Source organism: Solea senegalensis, linkage group LG2, assembly GCF_019176455.1.
Source record: "Solea senegalensis isolate Sse05_10M linkage group LG2, IFAPA_SoseM_1, whole genome shotgun sequence".
Lineage (NCBI taxonomy): Eukaryota > Metazoa > Chordata > Actinopteri > Pleuronectiformes > Soleidae > Solea > Solea senegalensis.
In genome coordinates this window covers 9,834,955-9,854,790 of record NC_058022.1, presented here as the reverse complement: position 1 = coordinate 9,854,790, position 19,836 = coordinate 9,834,955, and the positions used below count along the sequence as shown (strand labels likewise).

At 43.0% G+C, this 19,836-nt stretch overlaps 1 protein-coding gene across 3 annotated transcripts in view; it reads left to right on the top strand.

The window, feature by feature from the left end:
- Positions 1–19,836, top strand: part of myo1b (myosin IB) — a 63,286-nt gene that overhangs the window by 6,942 nt on the left and 36,508 nt on the right. For all 3 annotated transcript variants that reach the window (XM_044014088.1, XM_044014097.1, XM_044014104.1), the window contains exons 2-3: positions 2,130–2,275; positions 4,949–5,064. In XM_044014088.1, the coding sequence (XP_043870023.1) occupies positions 2,150–2,275; positions 4,949–5,064 (242 nt within the window). In that variant the 5' untranslated portion in view covers positions 2,130–2,149. The remainder of the gene's footprint in view (positions 1–2,129; positions 2,276–4,948; positions 5,065–19,836) is intronic.

Below are 19,836 nucleotides of genomic sequence, written 5' to 3'. Positions count from 1 at the left end.
AGCCAGTTCCAAATCTGGGGTAGTGGGTTATCAGCAGAGGAGCTATGAGCATCCGGCATCCAGGCTGCAGACAGATGCAATATGTTGTCGCTCCGGATGGCACAGGCACTTGGGCGACATAGACACATAGTGTTCTCCCCCAGGTCAGCGAGAGGCTTCAGCATCTGTTTTCTGTTTAAACTCTTGAGACACAACTCAGCACTTTCTGTATTGCATGTCTGTGCACTTATACTGTTACTGCAGTAAGTGTGGAAGAGGTGGGTAGTTAACGACTTAGAGTCGTTTCACTTAAATTGGCTGGCTAGTACAAACGTCATTAATAACAGTTTGGGAACTTGAGTTTATTTACCGGCAGCTCCTCCCCTTTTGTTTTCAGTTTCCAAACAGCAGTCCTCAATGCTATATATTGAATCAATACTTAATATCAACCTGTTGGCACTGTGAGAAAATGCCTTTTTTGGTGGCAACATTGTGAAAGAGACATTCAATTTAGAAGGGAAACACACGCGAGGAAGAAATTTGAAATGCCGTAGCAGAGCAACAACATTATGAAGCTGTAGTGAAAGGCAGCATATGGTACGGGATCACAGAGCAGGTGATTGCGGTTTCATTTGACCATGCTAAAAGGAAATTACCTGATTTTTAAAATGCCACTGGAGACAGCCGAGGCAGCTGGTAGACATGAGCTGTCACTGGGAATGTTCTGGTGACGTGCCATTAGACCGGCACCAGTCAGTGGGCACAGAGTAACGCTCCTCAGTCGCAATTGAATATGGCCAGTTAATCATTTTGCAACACTTTCCCGTATATTTGAAAGGTTTGCGAGAGTGAGTTTGTTTTTTGAACGTCTTATCTCTTTTCAACAACCTGGCAACGTCTTTATTGGAAAATAACACTGTGCCCTTTAGGGGAACACGGAGGCCAGAAAAAGGGAGGTGAAAGTTTACACGGGATTCTTTCCAGAAATGTCATGCTCCTCTGACGCTGCAGTTAAATTGAAGTTTAACAGCTGATCTTGAATTCTGAGACTTGAGTGCTTTAAACTTAGTTTCATGCAATGTTCACAGTTTCTGATCTGCGCCGCTCTCTGAACATTAGTTTGTCAATACCAAACACCCACCAGTCTGTTTCTGACGACGCTGAAAGTGACTGTATGTACCATGTAGTGCGGTGAACAATGGATGACAGCATGGCCTCATCCACTCAGCCTGGTGTGGACAGTCTGTCACAACAGTACACGTTGGTTTTTTTTGCTGCAGCAAATCCCTGTATCAAGGCCCTGAATGTGGCCTAGGCCCCTCTTTTATCTCCTGCACTACAGCATTGGGATTACTGTCCCAAAGGAGGTGGGCTAAAAACTGCCTCCACCAGCACTGTTTTTGTCGTAGGGCACTCTAGCCCAGATCCCTTTTCAACACAAAATATTATATCCCCGCAACAAGCAAGTCAGATGATCGAAAGGATGAAGCAGTTCACTGTTTCTTCTCTTTCGATTGTGGGATGGGGGTAATCCTTTAATTTAGAAGTAGCCTATTCCAGCCGAGCAGACTGTCAGAGGTTAAGACCAAAGTTCCTCAGTTATGTAATTGCCAGGGGGATGTTCTCACATGCCAAAGCAGAGGACTGAATAGCCAACCAAAAGGTCCCACTTCTCCCCTGGAGTTAAACCACTGCTGTACAAACATATCCATCCCAAAAGTTTGTTTGTATTGGCTAATTTTAGGACTGTTTATGTTCTGATTGGAGAGTGCCTCTAAAGAAATTTGCCAAATGCCTCTCAGATAATGGACAACAAGTATAAAACCATAACCTGATGGGCGTAATAAAGTCACGCAGCTCTGTTGCTCCTTGTGTTTGAGTGCCAGCAAACATGTTAAGGGTATTTTTCTTTTTCACGTACTGTAGCATGTGCAAAAAATAAAACAAAACATCAGTAAACAAACACACGGACAAAGTTGCTTGGTATAGCAGTTTTCTTCATCCCTGATTTACTGTTACACGATAAACAAACAGGCGCACACTCATAAAAACATCTCTGCACAGCGCTGCGAGTCAAAAACTCCACAGGGTGCCTTTTTAATTTGCAGTGTGTGTGATGTATCTCTTCCTTCCTGTTTTTTCCTGCACAGTGGGGGCACCTGCAGCCAAAATGGAGGTGAAGACATCACTTCTAGACAACATGATTGGGGTGGGGGACATGGTCCTCCTGGAGCCCCTGTCTGAGGACTCGTTCATCGACAACCTGAAGAACCGCTTTGACCACAATGAGATCTACGTAAGTTCACCATTTTCTATTCGAATAGCAGTTTAAGTGAATGGCATCCGAGTGTGGCATTAGATCCAGGTCATACTTTCAGCGCTCTCCCGTCTGCAGTCGCCCGCTAGAGTCTGTGTGACCCATTAACGTGGTGGTCTACCAGTCCAGTTAGTTAGTAGTGGGCTCTTGTTTTGGTCAAAAGAGACGGTGATGATGAGGAAGACGGTAACTATGGAAACTCAGATTATGTGAGGAGATCCGCCAGTGCCCGCACATTTTCAACCCGGTGCTCAAAGAATACAAGGAAACACAAATGAGAAGTGGTGAGGAATACTGAATGGAATGTTCGATCGAGTGCACATGTGTAGAATGTTAGACTGACACGGACCCTCGCTCGGTTTGAACAGAACGGCGGGTGTGTGTGTACGCGCATGTGGAAATGTAATACAGAAAGAAACACGGAAAGTATGGCCTGACTCCTCATTAAGGAACCAAGCGAATACATTTTTCAAAACACTATTGTTCTGCTATTCTTACACACGTTTCTTAGTCCTGTTGCAGAAGAGGCACAGATTGTACAGCAACCCGGCAATCGATAAATCACATCAAAGAGGATTGTAGATGAAGTCTTTAAATGAGGCATGAAGTCCAGAACACGGAGACAAGGAGAGGCTGGATGCCTGACCGACTGTTTATCTAGAAAAATAGGGTTGTTAAACTATCATCCCTGCATCAGACAATTGGTTCTGGTTTAAGTGCTCTGGCACGCCGCGACTCCTCTGCTCTGCAGGTTGACAGCCAAGATGATTACAGCTCTGCTCTGGCTGCTGTTGGCTCGCTGGGCCTAAGGGATGATGTCACCTCATTTAGCAATGATTGCCTTAGTGGTGTGCTGGATATTTTTGTTAAGATGCAGCTCACATCTTGGAATGGTGTGTTTTTATTTGACTGTATTTGGTGCTGCCGTGGAACCAGTCAAAGCGGTGAGTAACGCCGTGACGTCTCCCCCGCCGCGCTTCGCTAATGACGCGGAGCGAAGTGAATCGTGGGTAAGGTACATTTCATGATTCCTAATCCACGATGGTGGCACACACTTTCACCTCAAGATGGATGGCCAGGACGATGTCTGAATCCTGCACTTATCCAATAACTGTGGGGTTTATAATCCTTGCATGTGAATGTATTTTTCCCTTGTGTGGTATCATTCCTGGCAAATGGACCCAACCCCCACTCCCAAAATATCATATAACAACTCGCAGCAGAAGAAAAATTGCCTTGTTTTCCAGAGGCAACAGAACCCACGTCGTGTATCAAACAAGTTGTTGGGGGAAATCAAAGAAAATGAATGTCGCCTTGTTTACTGAGCGTGATGAATCTTCTTAATAGTAACCCCGGACTTTTTATTGTCCTGACATCTTATATATACAGCACTGATGGGACGGGTCGTTCCTTTTGCTTTGTGTCTGAGAGAAAAGGTAAATATGCATGAACTCGAGCGCTTTTGTTCTGTTTGTTGTTACAGATTCTCCCCCTTTTTAAAGTTGATGCAGAAATCCTTTAAAGCCCCTTAGGCCATAGCTGTACGAGTCATTATGACACCAGTTTTATGATCTTTGAGAAGATTCATGAAATAAACATGAGCTCCTTTTGCTAGTTTTGTTTTTCCTAATGATGTGCAATCGTTAAGTCGTTCATATTTTTTTCCATATACATATCCTTTGGTCAAGAGACACCTCCCGTTTAACACATGGGGCTGTGTTTACATTGCACACACTCGTTCCCTTTTGTGTTTGTCCTCTGCACTGGAAAAGGCCTCATTCTGCCTCCAGTGTGCTCTTCGAACGAGAGGCTGTGGGAGGTTGCGGTGTTGCCACGGGGAAGGCCGTGCTCCACTCATGCCAGAGTGGGTTATGCAACAGCCATTACCATGGAAAGCAAATCAAATGTTTCAGGTGGATGTTAGAAAGTGCTATCTGGGCTCTGTTTGGAGCGTAGGAGGGCGGTGAAGATGATTGCTGGCTACATTCGCTTTCAAAAACACTGTGTGACAAGTGTTATTTTCCAAATAGAAGCTGCATAAAGTATTACATAAGGCTGTTTTGTATTAAAAACCTGTTTGTATTATTGTTCTGTGTTGTTCTTGTCCAGTGTGTAACCTCTTGGTGGACTGAATATAAATATGCTACACATAAGGATGTTCATATAAGCTAATAATCACTAGAAAACTACATATGCTATATGAAGGCCACCATAGGGGAAAATGACGGGTGGGCAGAGGAGTCCGCCCCCTCTGCAGTCTCACCACTAGCTGTCATTGTGTAATTCTTGCACTCTGGACCTTTTAACACAAATTGCTATTGTCAAGGTCTGCACTGGTATAGAAGCACAACTGCGTATAGAGTTACTGAAACTCCCCCATAGCACCGTGACCTCTTTTTCTTATGTGCGTTTACTTCCCAGTCCTCAGATCAGATTCTATAAACCGTTTGAGGCTTTATACCAACAGTGCATCGGGAATATCCACGTGAGAAAAGCTGACGGCGGCAGAATTCCCGCCACCTTGACCGCACAATTAACACCAAAGTGGACACAGTGGGGGGGGAGGGGGGAAAGGTGTTGAAGCTGCTGTCAGTCTGTGAAAATGTCATGTGGATTCCTCCTCACTGCTCCTTGTTTCCCTTCTTCCTCCAGACGTACATTGGCAGTGTGGTGATCTCTATGAACCCCTACCGGTCCCTGCCCATCTACACGCCCGACAAAGTGGAGGAGTATCGCAACAGAAACTTCTACGAGCTCAGTCCACACATGTGAGTCCGCCTCCCAGATCCTTTCCAGAAAGCCACGTAGCATTTATGTCAATTTTATGTCCCACTCGAGGCTCAAGCACATATGTTTTGACAGTGGGGTTTAAAATTAAACTTCTTTTTATGTGAAATCTTTCAATTTCGTATCATCCCGGAGGATTGTTTGTTCTTATGGACGTGTTGAGCCGGCGCCATCATCTGTCTCTGGAAGATAGAGCGTATTGCAAACCTCTGCAAGGATTATCATGTGGGCCCAGTGACTAATGTGTATTGTTGGGGGAGGGAGGGAGAGTGTGTGTGTGGGGGAGCTGAGATCAGAGGGACACTAGCTCTTGTGTGGAGAGTTGGTTTGCAGCTTCTGTCGGACATTCAGCGTTGCAGCGTGCCATCTGTCCACTGGCAACATTAAGTAAGCATTGCTGTGAGGCTGCCAAGATAAAAAAACAAAACAAAGCCCAATACTGGTCAATTAGCCGGCTCTGTCTCTAGGCAGCAGCACAACCCCTCAGAGACTGGAGAAGTGAGAGCGGCCATGTTTTAGAACAGACATAAACTCCCTGCAGACACAAGAAGGCTCCTTGGCATTACTTCACAGCCAGCTTTCCGACGCTGACGTGACACAGTTTCGGGCTGTTTTTGCTTAAATTTTTTTGTTGTACCTCCTTTTTGTTTTGTAGTGCCTGACGTCCTCTTTTTTCCCCCTCCCCTTCTTGTGGATTTGTCAGTTACTCAGTACGTTGTGAGAAAACAAAATGCTTTAGGTCGTCTTATAAAATACACATCGAGTGATAAGAACTTCCGTTTCCCAAAACAGACCCTGTATTGAGGAAAAACATAGGTGTTTATTTCTTTTGTTGGCTTACAGCTAAAACAAACAAAAAAAAAAGTCTATCTGAGGTTCATTCTTGTTTTACCAATATATTTTTTCCCTTACAATTTTCGATGCATTTTTTGCCTCCTGTAACAACTGAGCTCTCTTTACCTCATTTTGTCTGATTTCACAAGGATGTTCCATCATTCATCTTTTTCACTACCTGGGGAAAGCTACCGAACTACAAAAGTGGTATCGTCTTTCTGTTTTGGTTACACAGTGGTGTAGTAAATCAAGCTTTTGGGTGTTTTTTTTTTTCTTTTTCTTGTAAAGTGGCAGCTTTGCAAGAAAACCATCAATGCTGATGGCGTCATTACATCATCCAGTTATCGTTAACCAGTCAATAAACAGACGTGTATGTTGCCTAATGGATGGTTCAATATATTTGGTGGGAGGGGGGAGTTTGGCTGTAAACAAGCATTTTTTTAAAAGTAACTAAGATTATCACACTGGAATGAACTGACACCAGCAATTTCAGGCCCCAGCATTCATGTAAAGCATGACAAATTCATATGACCTATGAAATGCAAAAAACATAATTTTGTCATATGTCAAAGACCCTTTAAAAAGAATATGCTGATTTAAAAAAAGAAGGATTTTTGATATTTGCAGTACAACTAAATGACTGTAAAACAGTGAAACAGCAGTTTCATGTGTAATGAGTAGCAGTAAAAAACATGTCTCTCCTATCTGAAATATGTGTTCCCTAAATATCTTAAGTCTTTTAGGTAAAAAAAAGATTAAGCCCAGTTTTATTATGACAAGGACGTAAAAGGCCAGTCAAAGGCTGATTGTTTCAACATGCTAAATTCATCTTAATCCCTCACTCTGACCATCTGGACCAAGATCTGTGGCTTTGCATTGATCCTCTCAACAAGTAATGTTAAACCCACATATCTGGTCAAAAACGCTCCTGCCCAGTTGTGCTATACGTCGTTCCATTTAGTGTTTATATAACCGTTCAATACCGAACCACATGTGTGCCACTGATGCCCTGTGTATTCACTGTGACATCTCCGCAGAGCCAAACAGCGAGTTCTATCTTTACAGCTGCTAATTTCACACTCAACGTTTAAATTATGCAAATACACACACACTGAAGTGGCAACTTGGCAACGAGGACACCTCAGAGGTGCTGTCTGCATAAGCTTTAAACTACAAATATCATTGTGTATCATAACATACACACAGGCCTGCTCTACCTCTGTGTATCATCTGCATGGATAAAGAAAGAATTCTCATTTATTTTTGTTTTATTATTATTGTTGCCCCCATATGGTCCATAACAGCAGTGGAATTGTTTTTGTTCCATATTAACCAACACTAAATACTATTTGTAATTTGAATTGTGTTTTTTTCGTAGATGAGGTACAAGCAAATGCAATAGTTACAATACCTTCAACAATTTCCGTTCATGGTTTAGTTCATGACTTGTTCTCATCTCGCTGTGAGGCATTATTGCCATATTGAATGTGCTGAAGGGGATCAGTGATGGGTTTTAATTAAGGCAGCAACAGGGGGTCAGAGGGATTTCCCTCTTTCGTGTCTTTGATCCTCCTTTTAGACATTTAAACGGTATAAAATCAGCAGCTCAGAACAGGTTGCAGTCACAGACAAAGCCAAAGTATTTGGGATTTGCCATAATATGCCTTTTAACGATGATTGCATGTGTATGTGAAGTTAAGAATTCAAGCTATGCTGTGTGGAATACATACTGTACATCCATCTAAATATGCATGTGCGGGACTTATTAGGATGTGTGCTACTGGAAGTGAGTTGGACGGGAAGCTCGATGGAAGAAATTAGCACGAAGCTACTCTCTTGACTGATTTTCTCACCTTGCTGCCACTGCAGAGACATTTCGGAGAACAAATAACAAGCAACGGATAACTGCTCGCCCTTTTAACTCCTCTTCACACCTCCGTACCCCCACACGCCGAGTGAAAATAACACCACACTGTCAATCAGAGGCACCCATTTGGACTTAAACGTTGGAGATCCAACCTGGTCGTGGGTAGCACAATGGCAGAGTGTCGCAAATTGGTTTGCTGCACTTTAAAAAGCCACACTCGCTTACACACAGTTTACATGCACAGTTTAATCGAGCTAAGGCCGAAGTCTGATTAAGACTCTGAAAACTTCCTGAGTCTGAGAAAATCAATTTAGAAACCGTGTACGTCCGACGCCGCCTCCGTAGGTGGCGCCGTTTCTCTCTATGAGCGAGTGTGTATTGAATCAGTTTCCTGTTGACTTTTACATCACAGAAAAACAAACGGCAAGTCCGACTCCAGTCTGACTAAGCATATACACGCAGGAGTAATCCCACTATGAATCATCCATTATCCAGGTATGTTAGCCTGACTAAGACAAGCTCAATTTTAATCCGACTAACGTGTTTACACGGCATTAAGAGAACCGAATTATTGTCTTGGTCCAACTAAAATGGGACTTTTAACATGCATGTAAACACATTGAGGGACAAAATATTCAGCCTCTGGCCTCATCTGCCCACCGAGCATCTGCTAACTGTGTATTTATGAGCGATTATTCATTGTCTAACGCTGTGTTGTGGGAATCTTTCATCCTGGAAAGTCTGTTCAAAATAACGTGGAAAAGTATGTGTGGTTTTGGGTTATTTAATAAAGCACAGAAAATTCTTTGTATTCTTCAAAAGTGTTTTGGTTTTGATCAATACTGTTACATCACCGTTGACTCATTGTGTGTGTGTGTGTGTGTGCGTGCACGCATATCTGATGTGTGGAAGGGCTTCTGTTTCTTCTGTGTGAGTCACCGCCAATGCTCTCGTACTCCTCAGACATGTGCATCTCTGTATGTGTACTCTTGTTAGGGTTGAGGGGAGAAACTGGGTAAAAGCCATCATTGTGGGGACATTTAAGTATGTTTTTAAAGGGGATATTTGAGGGTTAAAACATGGTTTCAGGGGAAGAGTCTCGGGAAAACATTGTCTATGCTTGTCCTCACGACTACAGAGGAGCATGTGTTGCAGGAAGATCTGCAGCTGGTTCCCAGTCTGTAAACTTCCATTTAAATTAGTGATACTGCAGACAAACCAGAGGCCAGAGACCAGTGGATTTTCACCAAAAGTTGAAAATAAAATATACATCAGCGTGAATAAATGCAGCAATATAATCGTTTTGTTTAGTTCTGTTGCATTTCAGTGGAAGCCCCAGCTGTTAAAGTCCTCTATTACCATAGACCTGCCCAGCCACACCCTTCTCCAATCATCTGTCCATCATTTAATGGCCAATTAAGCAAAAAAGCTCCACGTCCAGATGAGGCACCTCCATAATTAACTGGCAGGTGGCTTCCTCCCTTGCACACACTTACATTTTGAGCATTAGTGACAATCTGACCAGGGGCCTCTCTCCATGCTCAGCAGCACTGCAGATGGCACGGAGTCATCTTTGCTGTGTGTGTGTGTGTGTGTTTGTGCGGACAGGCAGCTTGCCACACGTCTCATGGGTAAGCTCATATTCCCCAATGTTTAATGAGGTATTGAGACCCCCAGTGCTCTTAGCGCTCGATACCTAGTTCCACTAGAGCACTGGTTACAGGGGGGCATCACGACTGGCTAATGGTGCAAAGAGGCCCCCGTGCAAGGCATATGTCAGGATTTGCAGCTGTCTTAGCACAGTTATGACAGTTTGACTGTGAAATCTGCTTTGTTACAGATTTCACCATGACTAAGAGCGTTTTTTTTGTTCTTAATGCAATGATAAAGGGCACTCGACAGACACTTCACACATTAAGTGAACATACTGTACATACAGGTCTGCAGCTCTGGATAGACGTTGAGTAAAATGATTCCTTGACGTTATCGTGCAACTGTCCTGAAATTTCTGTGAAAGATCCGTGTCATAAACTTGGGATGATACGAGTGCTTCGCTAAAAAAAACACAAAGCACTCAGTAAATGCAGCATTAATTACTTTAGCCTCAGTTTCCAGGGACGAGTCCGTGCCCAGCACGTAAAAGGCTCCTGTGAGAAATAACATGCGGGTGGAAGCTAAATTTACTCGGTGAGAAGAATGTGCTCCTTCATTATTTGTGTATAGGAACAGCCAAGTATGAGCTGAGTAAGCAGGTTTCAGGGGAAGAGTCTCGGGAAAGTTCTGTCATGTTTGTCACTGGTCTACTCAGTTCTTCTTTGGATTTCATTGGAATTACGACAGTGCAAAAGGTGGACTTTGAAGCAGTTTACAGCTTTATGGGATCACACCCATATTTGTCTTCCCATTGTTGTCAGCGGGCTCGATACGCGATATGTGAAGGTTGAAAATTTACTGTAAATAGAATGTGTTGCATGGTCATTGCACCTCGTGTCCCTAACCTTTTGTTTGTACAGCACTGGCAGATTGTTGTAAAAGTCTTCCCACTGATGGCAGCACAGCATAGGACCGCGGTGTTGTCACAGACCTTAACACTCGCTGACACGTGTCAGAGTATGCACAGCAGCTCCTTAATGAGACGTATGTTGTTATTTTGTGTCCCGCGTTCCTTCTGTTAAGTAAAAGAAGTGTGTGTGTGAAACTTGAATTCCAGACAGGCAATCCGTCTTGTTTTGTACAAATCTGTCCCGGCTGCTTTGTCAAGCTCATGACATGTACATAAAGTTTGGCTGTTATATAAAGCAGACTCGACGAGGCCCCGACGAGCAGCAGCAGCAGCGAACAGAAACTGTGGGTGGGTAGATGTAAGTGGGCACTCAATGAAATGGCATTTTGACTCAGGTGGGCAGAGTGAGTCCTCCAGCATGTGTGTTGGCGTAACGCAGAGCTCAGTGAACCTGCAGAGGGATGATGGAGAGAGAGAGATTGTGTGTGTGTGTGTGTGTGTGTGCTATCCACCCACTTCTTTACCTCAAGAACAAATTGGATAATATAATGAATTGAAATCATTAGGCACAGTTGTGCATCACTTTCCTATATCAGCAATGATTGTATACTGTATATGTATGCATAGACTGGCCTGTAGTGTATAGACATGGAAATACTTGGCGGTTGTGCTGTGTTGTCATTAAGCCTCCGACCTCTAGTTGGCAGCAAGCTTTTGGCTATTTGATTTTCTCCCACTCCTATCGTTCCTTTTCAGTTTTCACCTGGGGGTGGGGGTCACTGAGCGTCTAGTCTGGTCAGGGGGGGCTGGTCAACTTTTTGGGGGAGAAAACAACTGTTCAGTTGGGGTGGGATATATGAAATTAAAATTGTTTAACAAAATGCCATTTTTATTCCTTTTTTATATGTATTTTATTGCCTTGCGGGCGCTTTAATTTGATTTATTCTGTCTTTTATCTATTAGTCTGTACAGCCCTTTGGTCCACTGTGGTTGTTTTAAAGTACTTAACAAATAAAGTGTTTGTTTTAAGTTCCCAATAATAATAAAAAAAACATATGTATGATGCAAAATTCATCTATTAATAAAAAAAGATACGACTCATTATGACTTTATATCATTTGGAGGGCCACATGAAATCGATTGGAGGGCCGTCGAACACGAGTTAGAGACCACGGCACTAGACAAAGACATTTGTTTATGCATTTTCATTTTAACAATGAAAGTTTACAACAGTGAGATTGCGTGTAGGCGTTTCTGTGTGGAGGCTGCATGTTCTCCATCTTACAGTCCAAAGACATGCTGATCGTGGTCTAGGGTATTTGGAGACTCTAAACCAACCATAGGTGTCAGCTGGGATTGGCTCAAATGGGGGGGAAAACAAGCAGTAACAATGGTAACCAAGTGTCTCTCCAAGTGTTACCAAGGATAGCGCTTGCTTGGGATTTTTTAATTAGAAGAAATCAAATACTCAGCTCTTTTTTTTTTTTTGTTGCTTTTCCTACTTAGAATTACTTACATTGACATTTAAAGTAAGTAAAACTCACCCTTTTCATTTATGCTCATGTTTACCGTAGAGCTTGTCATTTCTCATTTGTTTACGTTGGATTTCTCCCCCTGTGCAAAACATGATTGCAGCGTCTCATTTTACAACACACACTGGCAATAATTAATAAAGAGTAGCGTTGGATTCTTCTTTTGTTTCAGAGAGATAATACGTCTCCCCCCGACTGAATAAACATTGCGTGCGTCAGTTCTTGCACAAGATTTTCTTTTATAGATTTTCCTTTTGTCTCTGACTGTCCATTAACCATTGTAAACCCTTTCTATTCATAATCGGAACAATGAGCATCAAGCTTTTTATCTGTGTCCAGAGATTGCATAACAACCTGTCAGGGGCACAGCAGAAAGTGGCAAATGGATAAAAAAGATTTTTTATTTCACAATGGGACCTTTTTTTTTTTAAATTTCATTAATGATTAAAAGATTTTTTTTTATTTTCGGAACTGAAATTGACTCATATGCACTTAGTCCTTTTGTAGTTGCCGTTTTTGAAACGGAAACTGATGCAGTGCTACTGTTGGGTTACTGTTGGGTTACTGTTGGGTTACTGTGGTGCAGCTTTTACTCTGGTTCATGCACATCTCTGCAGGGGCAGCATATGATTGTTCATATTCCTTTATGATGAAAGGTTGTCTTTATTTTGCCTCTGCTTTCAAATTCTGTTGGAATCCTTGTGTGTTAATCTTACACTACACGTTTTTTTTTTAGTTTTCCTTTTTTTCTTTTTAGTACCTGCTCTGGCAAAGTTCCAAACAAACTGAGCCGACAGACTGCCGTCCACTGATTGGTGGAGTCATGACGTCCAAAACAGGAATCAAACCGGACAATGCCGAACTACAGATCAGTTAAAAAGACTTAAAACCCCTGAAAACATGCATTAATCTCCAACATTTATCAAGGGAATCTGGTGTACTTAGTGACTGCGCTGCCGAAGATCGAATCACAAGCCGTTGTGTCAGGCGGAGTGTGTGCGCCGGTCATGCACGAAGTACTGAACTAATCTCTTTAATGAACTGATTCTAATGATTCAGATGCACGGAAAACAACTGCTTTACAAGTCACTGGTTTGTGTCGTGTATGGACGCCACGGCGGTTTCGCGCGCACCCACCCGCGTTCAGGTACTGTGAAGTAATGGAAAACGACGTGATACCAAACTGAGTAGAGTTGAGCCAATAAGTGCTATATAATGGAAAAGGGCCATTTGATATGTTGTTGCTTTGGCCTAGTTACAAGAAATAAAAGGTTTTGAACTTCCTTGTCTCTTGAGTTACACATTGACACGTTCTAGAAATTTGTAATGATACCTCCCATACAAAACAAGTTGAAATCACTTACCTTCACTTACCCAGTTGTTGCACTTGGGGCTGGTGCGATATTCTGGTAATAAGAGTTATACCGGTATATTTTTGAAAGAGATATGTAGTTGAGACAATATCGCCATACCGGTGTATTATCTATTATTTTTTTGTTGCCTTGCGAACGCTATTTAATAAAGCCGACCCACCCACGCTACACATTGGAACGAAAACGTGGCGGACACAGTGCAGGTGGCGAGCGAGCAGTTGGTGGCTAAGAAAAAGAAAAACTGTTATTTTCCTGAACAAAATGTGTACTTTTACTGTTGTTGCTAGTTTTTAGCGGCACCAGTTGTTAGCCGCTCAGCTGTTAGCTGCAGATTTCGGATCCAAGTGGACTTAAAACGCATCAGCGGCTCGTTGTTTACCGCGTCCGACACCGAGGCTCTGTTCTCCGGGTTTCTGGTCTCCTGTCTCCGGGTTTCTGTTGTACACTCCGGACGCCGTGTTTCAGCTGTCAGCTGAGCGGCCAACCGGTGAGCTAGCGCGCTAACCCGTTTTGTTCAAAACATTGCTATAATATCGCAATATCAGTTTTGGTCCATATCGCCCAGCCCTAACCCCACTTAAAACCTTGTCAGTGCCACGCCCATTTGACCTTTTTGATCTGTAATATTTCTTTTGAAGCTGTCTGTGTTGGCTCTGGAAGATGGACATTTAACAGTGACATTCCCGCCGTATAGAAAGATCTGTGTGTGACTTCCTCATTGTTGCTGGTGTGGAGCAGGAGAAGGTTTCATCAAGACATCACATAACTCGGCTTGGTAGATCACATGTTTCACCCTGAGGCCTTTTTGGTTCTTTGAAGGCATGCCTAGTGATCTTGTCAGTAAATTAGATTTAACATTGTATATCTGTACAGCCTTAGGGCATGAGTGAGGGGATATTGGCAAGGTTTTAATAATAAAAAAAAAATCATGATCTCCCATAGTCACTTAGTTTCCCATAGATTCAACAAGGATCTGGTCTGTTTGTGAGCTACCAAACAAAAGTTTCACTGTATAACTATGTTTTTCATCTAGTATGTTAACAATTATATGTATTCATTTCTTTAGTTTTTAAATCCGGATGCAAATCACTACAAAAATCTAACCATTTCCTCCTTGGGCCTAGAAAATGAAATCAAAAATCCGTTATTTAGTTCTTTCAAGTATCCCATTCATTTTCTGAATAGAAGCGATAATATTGTTCCCATCCAAGGTGGACACTCTACACTCAAGCTTGGAGATTGTGAAAGGATGCTTTATTCCCTCGTGAAAGCCTCGTGCCTCGAAATCGACTGCTTTTTCTGCCAAAATGTGTTTTACTCATGATGTCAAGGTGAAATACGTTACCCACAGTCATCGGGAATTAGAGCAATGTCTCCGAGTGGTTGAATTTGCTTTTTAGCACGAAATTGTTTGGCACAACTGTGAAAAATCATGACGACGACAGTCGTTCTGCTTTTACACATCACGTTTAACGAAGAGTAACCATGACCCTGTCTAACAGAAGTGTGCCAGAAGCAGTTGGGAAGGAACCGGGGAGTAAATCATTTGCAAATGTGTTTGTTGCGTCAAATCGGATGTTTTGTCATCACAATTCTGTAAGGTGCTCAGCCTGATTTTTTTTTTCTTTTTAATTTTTTTTTTGAAATGTCAATGGAGGAAAATTATGGGGTAATTTACTTCCCGAACCACAGCCGTTGGAGCACTCACTCCAAGGAGAAATCACCACACTCTATACATCGCTTTGCGTTTTTCTTTTTTTCTTTTTGCTCCTGTGAGCTTGAAGTGACCAGAAACCCTTGTGGAAGGCAGAGACATGGAGAGCGGGATTGAAGAGAGGAAGTCATCAAACCTTGCAATGCTTTCAGAGCTATATAAAGACATCTTGCTCTTCTGTTTCCATCATCCCGTCTGTGGCTGTGCACTTGTGGCTGCATAGTTGGTGTGTTTTTCTGTGTCCTGTAGCCAAACGCACAAGGACATATGCAGAGACGTATGCAATGTGTCAGACAATCAGGTCAACTCGTATATCTCCTTTCCTTTTTTATTTTCTGAATACCAATTCCCAGAAAACCTGCTGAAAGAGAGCCACTGAAGAGTCTTTGTTTGAGGAGTGCTTTGAGGATGTTTCTCTGCACAGCATGCTTGTTTCCTGCTTTTCCAAGGATAACGCAAACAACTCTGACCCGTGTTTTCCCTTGCCGTGGAACACTAAATTGCTGTGCAGTCAAGTAAATTAAAGCCCCCAGACCCCCCTGAAGTTTGATGTCTGAGTGGGTTTCAATGAGTAATGTAGCAGCGCTCAGAAAACCTGTAGTGAGTGCTGAATAAATTAGAGATGTGTGGCAGCAGCTCCACCGTCTGAGCTTTTAATTTGGAGATTTAGAGGCGTCCTTTATTGCACCTTGTAAGTTGCACGGTGAAAATGCTTCGCTGAATACATGTTAATTACGGGCTTGTGTCGTGTTTGTTAGACTGTGGCCCCCGTGTGCTGGTCTTCCCTTCACCACCTCCCTGCAGCAACACGTCGTACCATAATCGATCCACAGATGGGCCACATCTGTCAGAATGACTGTCGATGAGAGTGCACATGTGTATCCGCTGTCTGCTCAGCAGACAGAAAATTTGTGAATGCGAGCCACCGTTATTGTGTGTGTGTGCGTGTGTGTGTGTGTGTGTGTGTTGTGTTCCACTCCTCCACCTGGTCATAAGTCATCAGGAAAGGCTTGCTTCCTCGGTTGTTCCATCAGAGCCGAGCGGATTTCCTGAGGCCTTTTTTAGAGGCGCAAGATCACAGACTCTAAATTCATATACACGTAAAGAAGTCATAAAGTAAATTCAGCACCGCAGTCGCGAACAGAGGTTATCTCCCAGTAGCACTGTGGGCTAACCCCTACATAACAGCTTTGTTATCATCTACAAATCACCGCATTAAAGTGCAGTGAATCTGCCCTCAAGTGATCCACCGTTTTAAGATTCGGGTCACACACTCTGCTGGCCCGTCATCCCCTCCTGTGCCCCAGTTACCAGAGGTTGCAAGTGAAAAGAACTGACGAGACTATTTTCTACTGCTTACCTCATGTCAGTGTGGCTTTGTGTTCACCGCTGCCACGTGCAAGACCAAATTACAGCCTGCCGGCAGATGTGAAGGGGAGGTGCCAAGCAGTAATGGTCCAAGGCCTCACCCCAACCTAAACTCCCCCCTACACACACACACACGTGCGCACACACAGTGCTACACACTGATCTGGGAGGCCTTTGGGAGCCTCACTCGCTGCTGCCACTGCCTTTGATGTTGACCTTGGTGCTTCTAAACTAGTTTGACTTTCACATGTAGGAAGCGGTGCATTCAGTCATTGTCCACATGTCAAAAATCCACTTTTGCTTGCGTGTGTGTGTGTGTGTGTGTCCGCCGTCATGAAGTCAGCTGTGACTTGGATCTTTTTTAATTTTCAGACTGAAACGTATCATCAGCACTTGCACAGTTTTAGGTGTGGCCTCTTGTTCCTGCTAACCTCTCTTCCAACTGGGATTATGTGAGGGCCATTCATATTCATATGACCTGCTCTAGTCCCTGCAAAGGACCTCCCACTGCCCCCTGGTACAGTTCCCCCCGCGCCGGCCCCCCTCTTAATTGTGCGATGCTTTGCTCATTGTCAGGATCGGGTCAGACAACAGAGGCAGAGCAGACATCTGCGTCGCACTGCCCCTCTCAGCGGTGACGTAATGTCCCGTGGCAGTTCTCATCCACTCAGAAGTGCTGTGTGCAGGAGAGAGTTACAGATCAGCTGTTATCACAGATTTGGGGGTGGAGAATGAGCGATAATTTTGTGCTTGTTTGGGAAAAGAAAAAATAATTTGTCTTCATTATAGCCAGTCAAGACATTACAATAGGTAAAATGTTCCTTAATTGACATTTAGAAGATGGTGAGACGCATGAGGGAATGAGATTTGTGATTTCGGTTCAGACGGCATACAATAAAGTGGAGTAATTATAACGATAATAAATGTTTCTCGTGCATTTTGTCTGCGTTTTCTGGAGGTATTGTATTTATTGTTCTGCTGTTTATTCAAGGAACATTCTCATAAAAAAAAAATGGCTAACAAAAGCTGGTAATCCTCCAACAAAGGAAGTGAATTGTATAAACAATTCCATATAACTTGCTAAATTTAGTTTAAATGACATTACACCAGCCACAGGGAAATACTGCATTTGTGCGCAGCCCTTCCCGTCTGTACACTGCTGGTTCTGGCTGCATTGAAGTCCAAAACAATGTGTGATGGCGCAGAACCCTGAGCTCGATTAGCCCGTCTGAGCTCTAACTTTGGTATCGTGACCTGGCATCCATTCATCTGGCTGCCCATCTCTGCCCCGCCTCTGTCATGCAATCAGCTACTTTCCAAACGGGAGGTCAGCGTTAGTTCACCGTGTGATTATGTGCTCCCACTTCTGGCCTTAGCCACACCGACTCCACTAATACTGTGCGTACAAAGTTAAATTTGGTTGTTTTTTTTAGACATTAGCTTCTTCTTCCACGTCTTGGAGTGTGTGCGGAAGTTAAAGTCGTTCACGACGAAATGACAGAATGATGCCACATAAACATTCAGCAGTATATCGGGCGCTACCATGCTCGTCGCCTTCATATAGTCACATTTCAGACTGAATCACAGAGAGTGGTAGAGTTGTATGAAAGCCCCGTGTCAGCATTACGACGGTCAGAAATTCCTTCCAGCGTTCATTTCTGCAGCATTTAGTGCATGTAAGTACTTCATAAATTATATTAATTGGACCAAGGGGACTTTAAATTAGACACATGGGAGAAACATAATACTCTGAGATGCAGATCTTGGCTTAATGCTTGGGAGGAAGATTGAGCCCTGGATGGTTTCTAACCCATACTGCATTGAGTTACACAAACAGTACAGGATGACCAATATGGAATTTTTGTGTGTGGCCAAAACCTATTAAAAAAAAAAAGTCAGGGCAGCCAGTTTTATTTGATTCTTTCCTTTGGGTGTGTGTGTATGTTTTTTGTTCCTTCTTCTCCTCCATCTATTAACATTTTAATAATAAATGATCCAAAAAAGTTTCATGTGACTAAACATTTGTTGAACAACATTTATGATCTGACTCTCCGACGCTTGCGTTAATAATGCATGGCGCGCAGCGGAATCGCTTCGTTTTAAATGAGCGCTTGTTGAACTGACATTTCTTGAAGCTATGATCTGACTTTTCAACTTCCATTTTGTGTCTGAGCTACAGAACACTTTAATAATTTAGATGTATTGTGTAAAATATTAAACGCGTAAAATAGGAAACCAGCAAAAAAAACTTAGTTAAATATGCTTTTGGGTGAAAAAAATAAAGTTTTAATATAATAATCAGCTGATGCCAAGGTTTAAAAATTGGTAAACATCAGCCCCATTTTACTGGTCGACCTCCTAATACGTGTGTAGCTGAATGGAGTTTGTTTGTGTAGTTCAAAGGCATTTCGTTCAGGTTACATTTTAACTGCGTTTACTCTGAGTATTCAAAAGAACTCCTCAAGGAGGTTTTAGATGGAACAGCATTTCACGTCCAATAAACTACTACTTTGCAGTCGAGTCTTAGGCCACCATTAAATTTGCCGTCTTCTGCTATAATGACCATATTGTGTAATTATTTCTGAGTTGGACTATTACTATTACTACGACTAATATAACACGTTTTTCAGAGAAAATGGCTTCTACAGATTAAACTGCAAAGTCTTTACTGTGTCTTAAAGGTGACATAGAATGCTTGTATCACACATGTATGTTAGTTATGGAGGTCTACTTACGTATATTAACTTGTTTTCATGATTAAAAACCTCCTAATCGCTGCAAACGAGGCGATCAAAATATCTCCTCACTGACGCTCTCGTCAGCCGCGCTGTTTCAGACCAAAACCACACCCCTAGAATGTGGACTGTGTTGTGATTGGCCAGCCAACGAGAGCTTTCCCACTGTCCTGTGATTGGCCAGGTACCTGGAAGTGACGTAATAGATAGGCCAGCTCTCAGATACACAGCTCCCCCTCTGGCACGGTGGATGCTCTGCAGCGACAACGAGAGCAGTTCTTCTTCTTCTGCGGTTGAATGTACGCAACCGGATGTGCCCGGACTAGTGCCCACACCAGGAGGCGCTACGGTGGTGAGAGGAGTGGGGAGGATTTTTGATGACGACATCAAATTAAGGAAGTGCCTATCCGCTTCGCAGAGCCCAGGAAAACAATACAACACTATTTTCTCAGCAGTGGCTGAACTGTTTGTTCTGAAACTTTAGGGTTTCATAAACGAGGTAATGACGCAGATACACACACACAAACGCAGCGTTAATTGGAGCTTCCGGTCTATGTGGGCTTTAATGTTACACTTGAACAATAGCACCCGAGTTCTCTTAAACCTGGAGTAGAACCCCAATTAACCTGTGTCTGTCCTACTATGTCAAGACATGCTCGAGCATTACATACACATGTTGTACGAGTTAAACTCATTACAAGCTTGTTAAGACCAACATCCAGTCACATCACTTAAATCCGAATGCCACCGATCACGGCATTTAACAGACTGTGACTTTGGCACAGGACTGAACCTCATCTCAAACGAACTGGCCCGACTCCTCAACA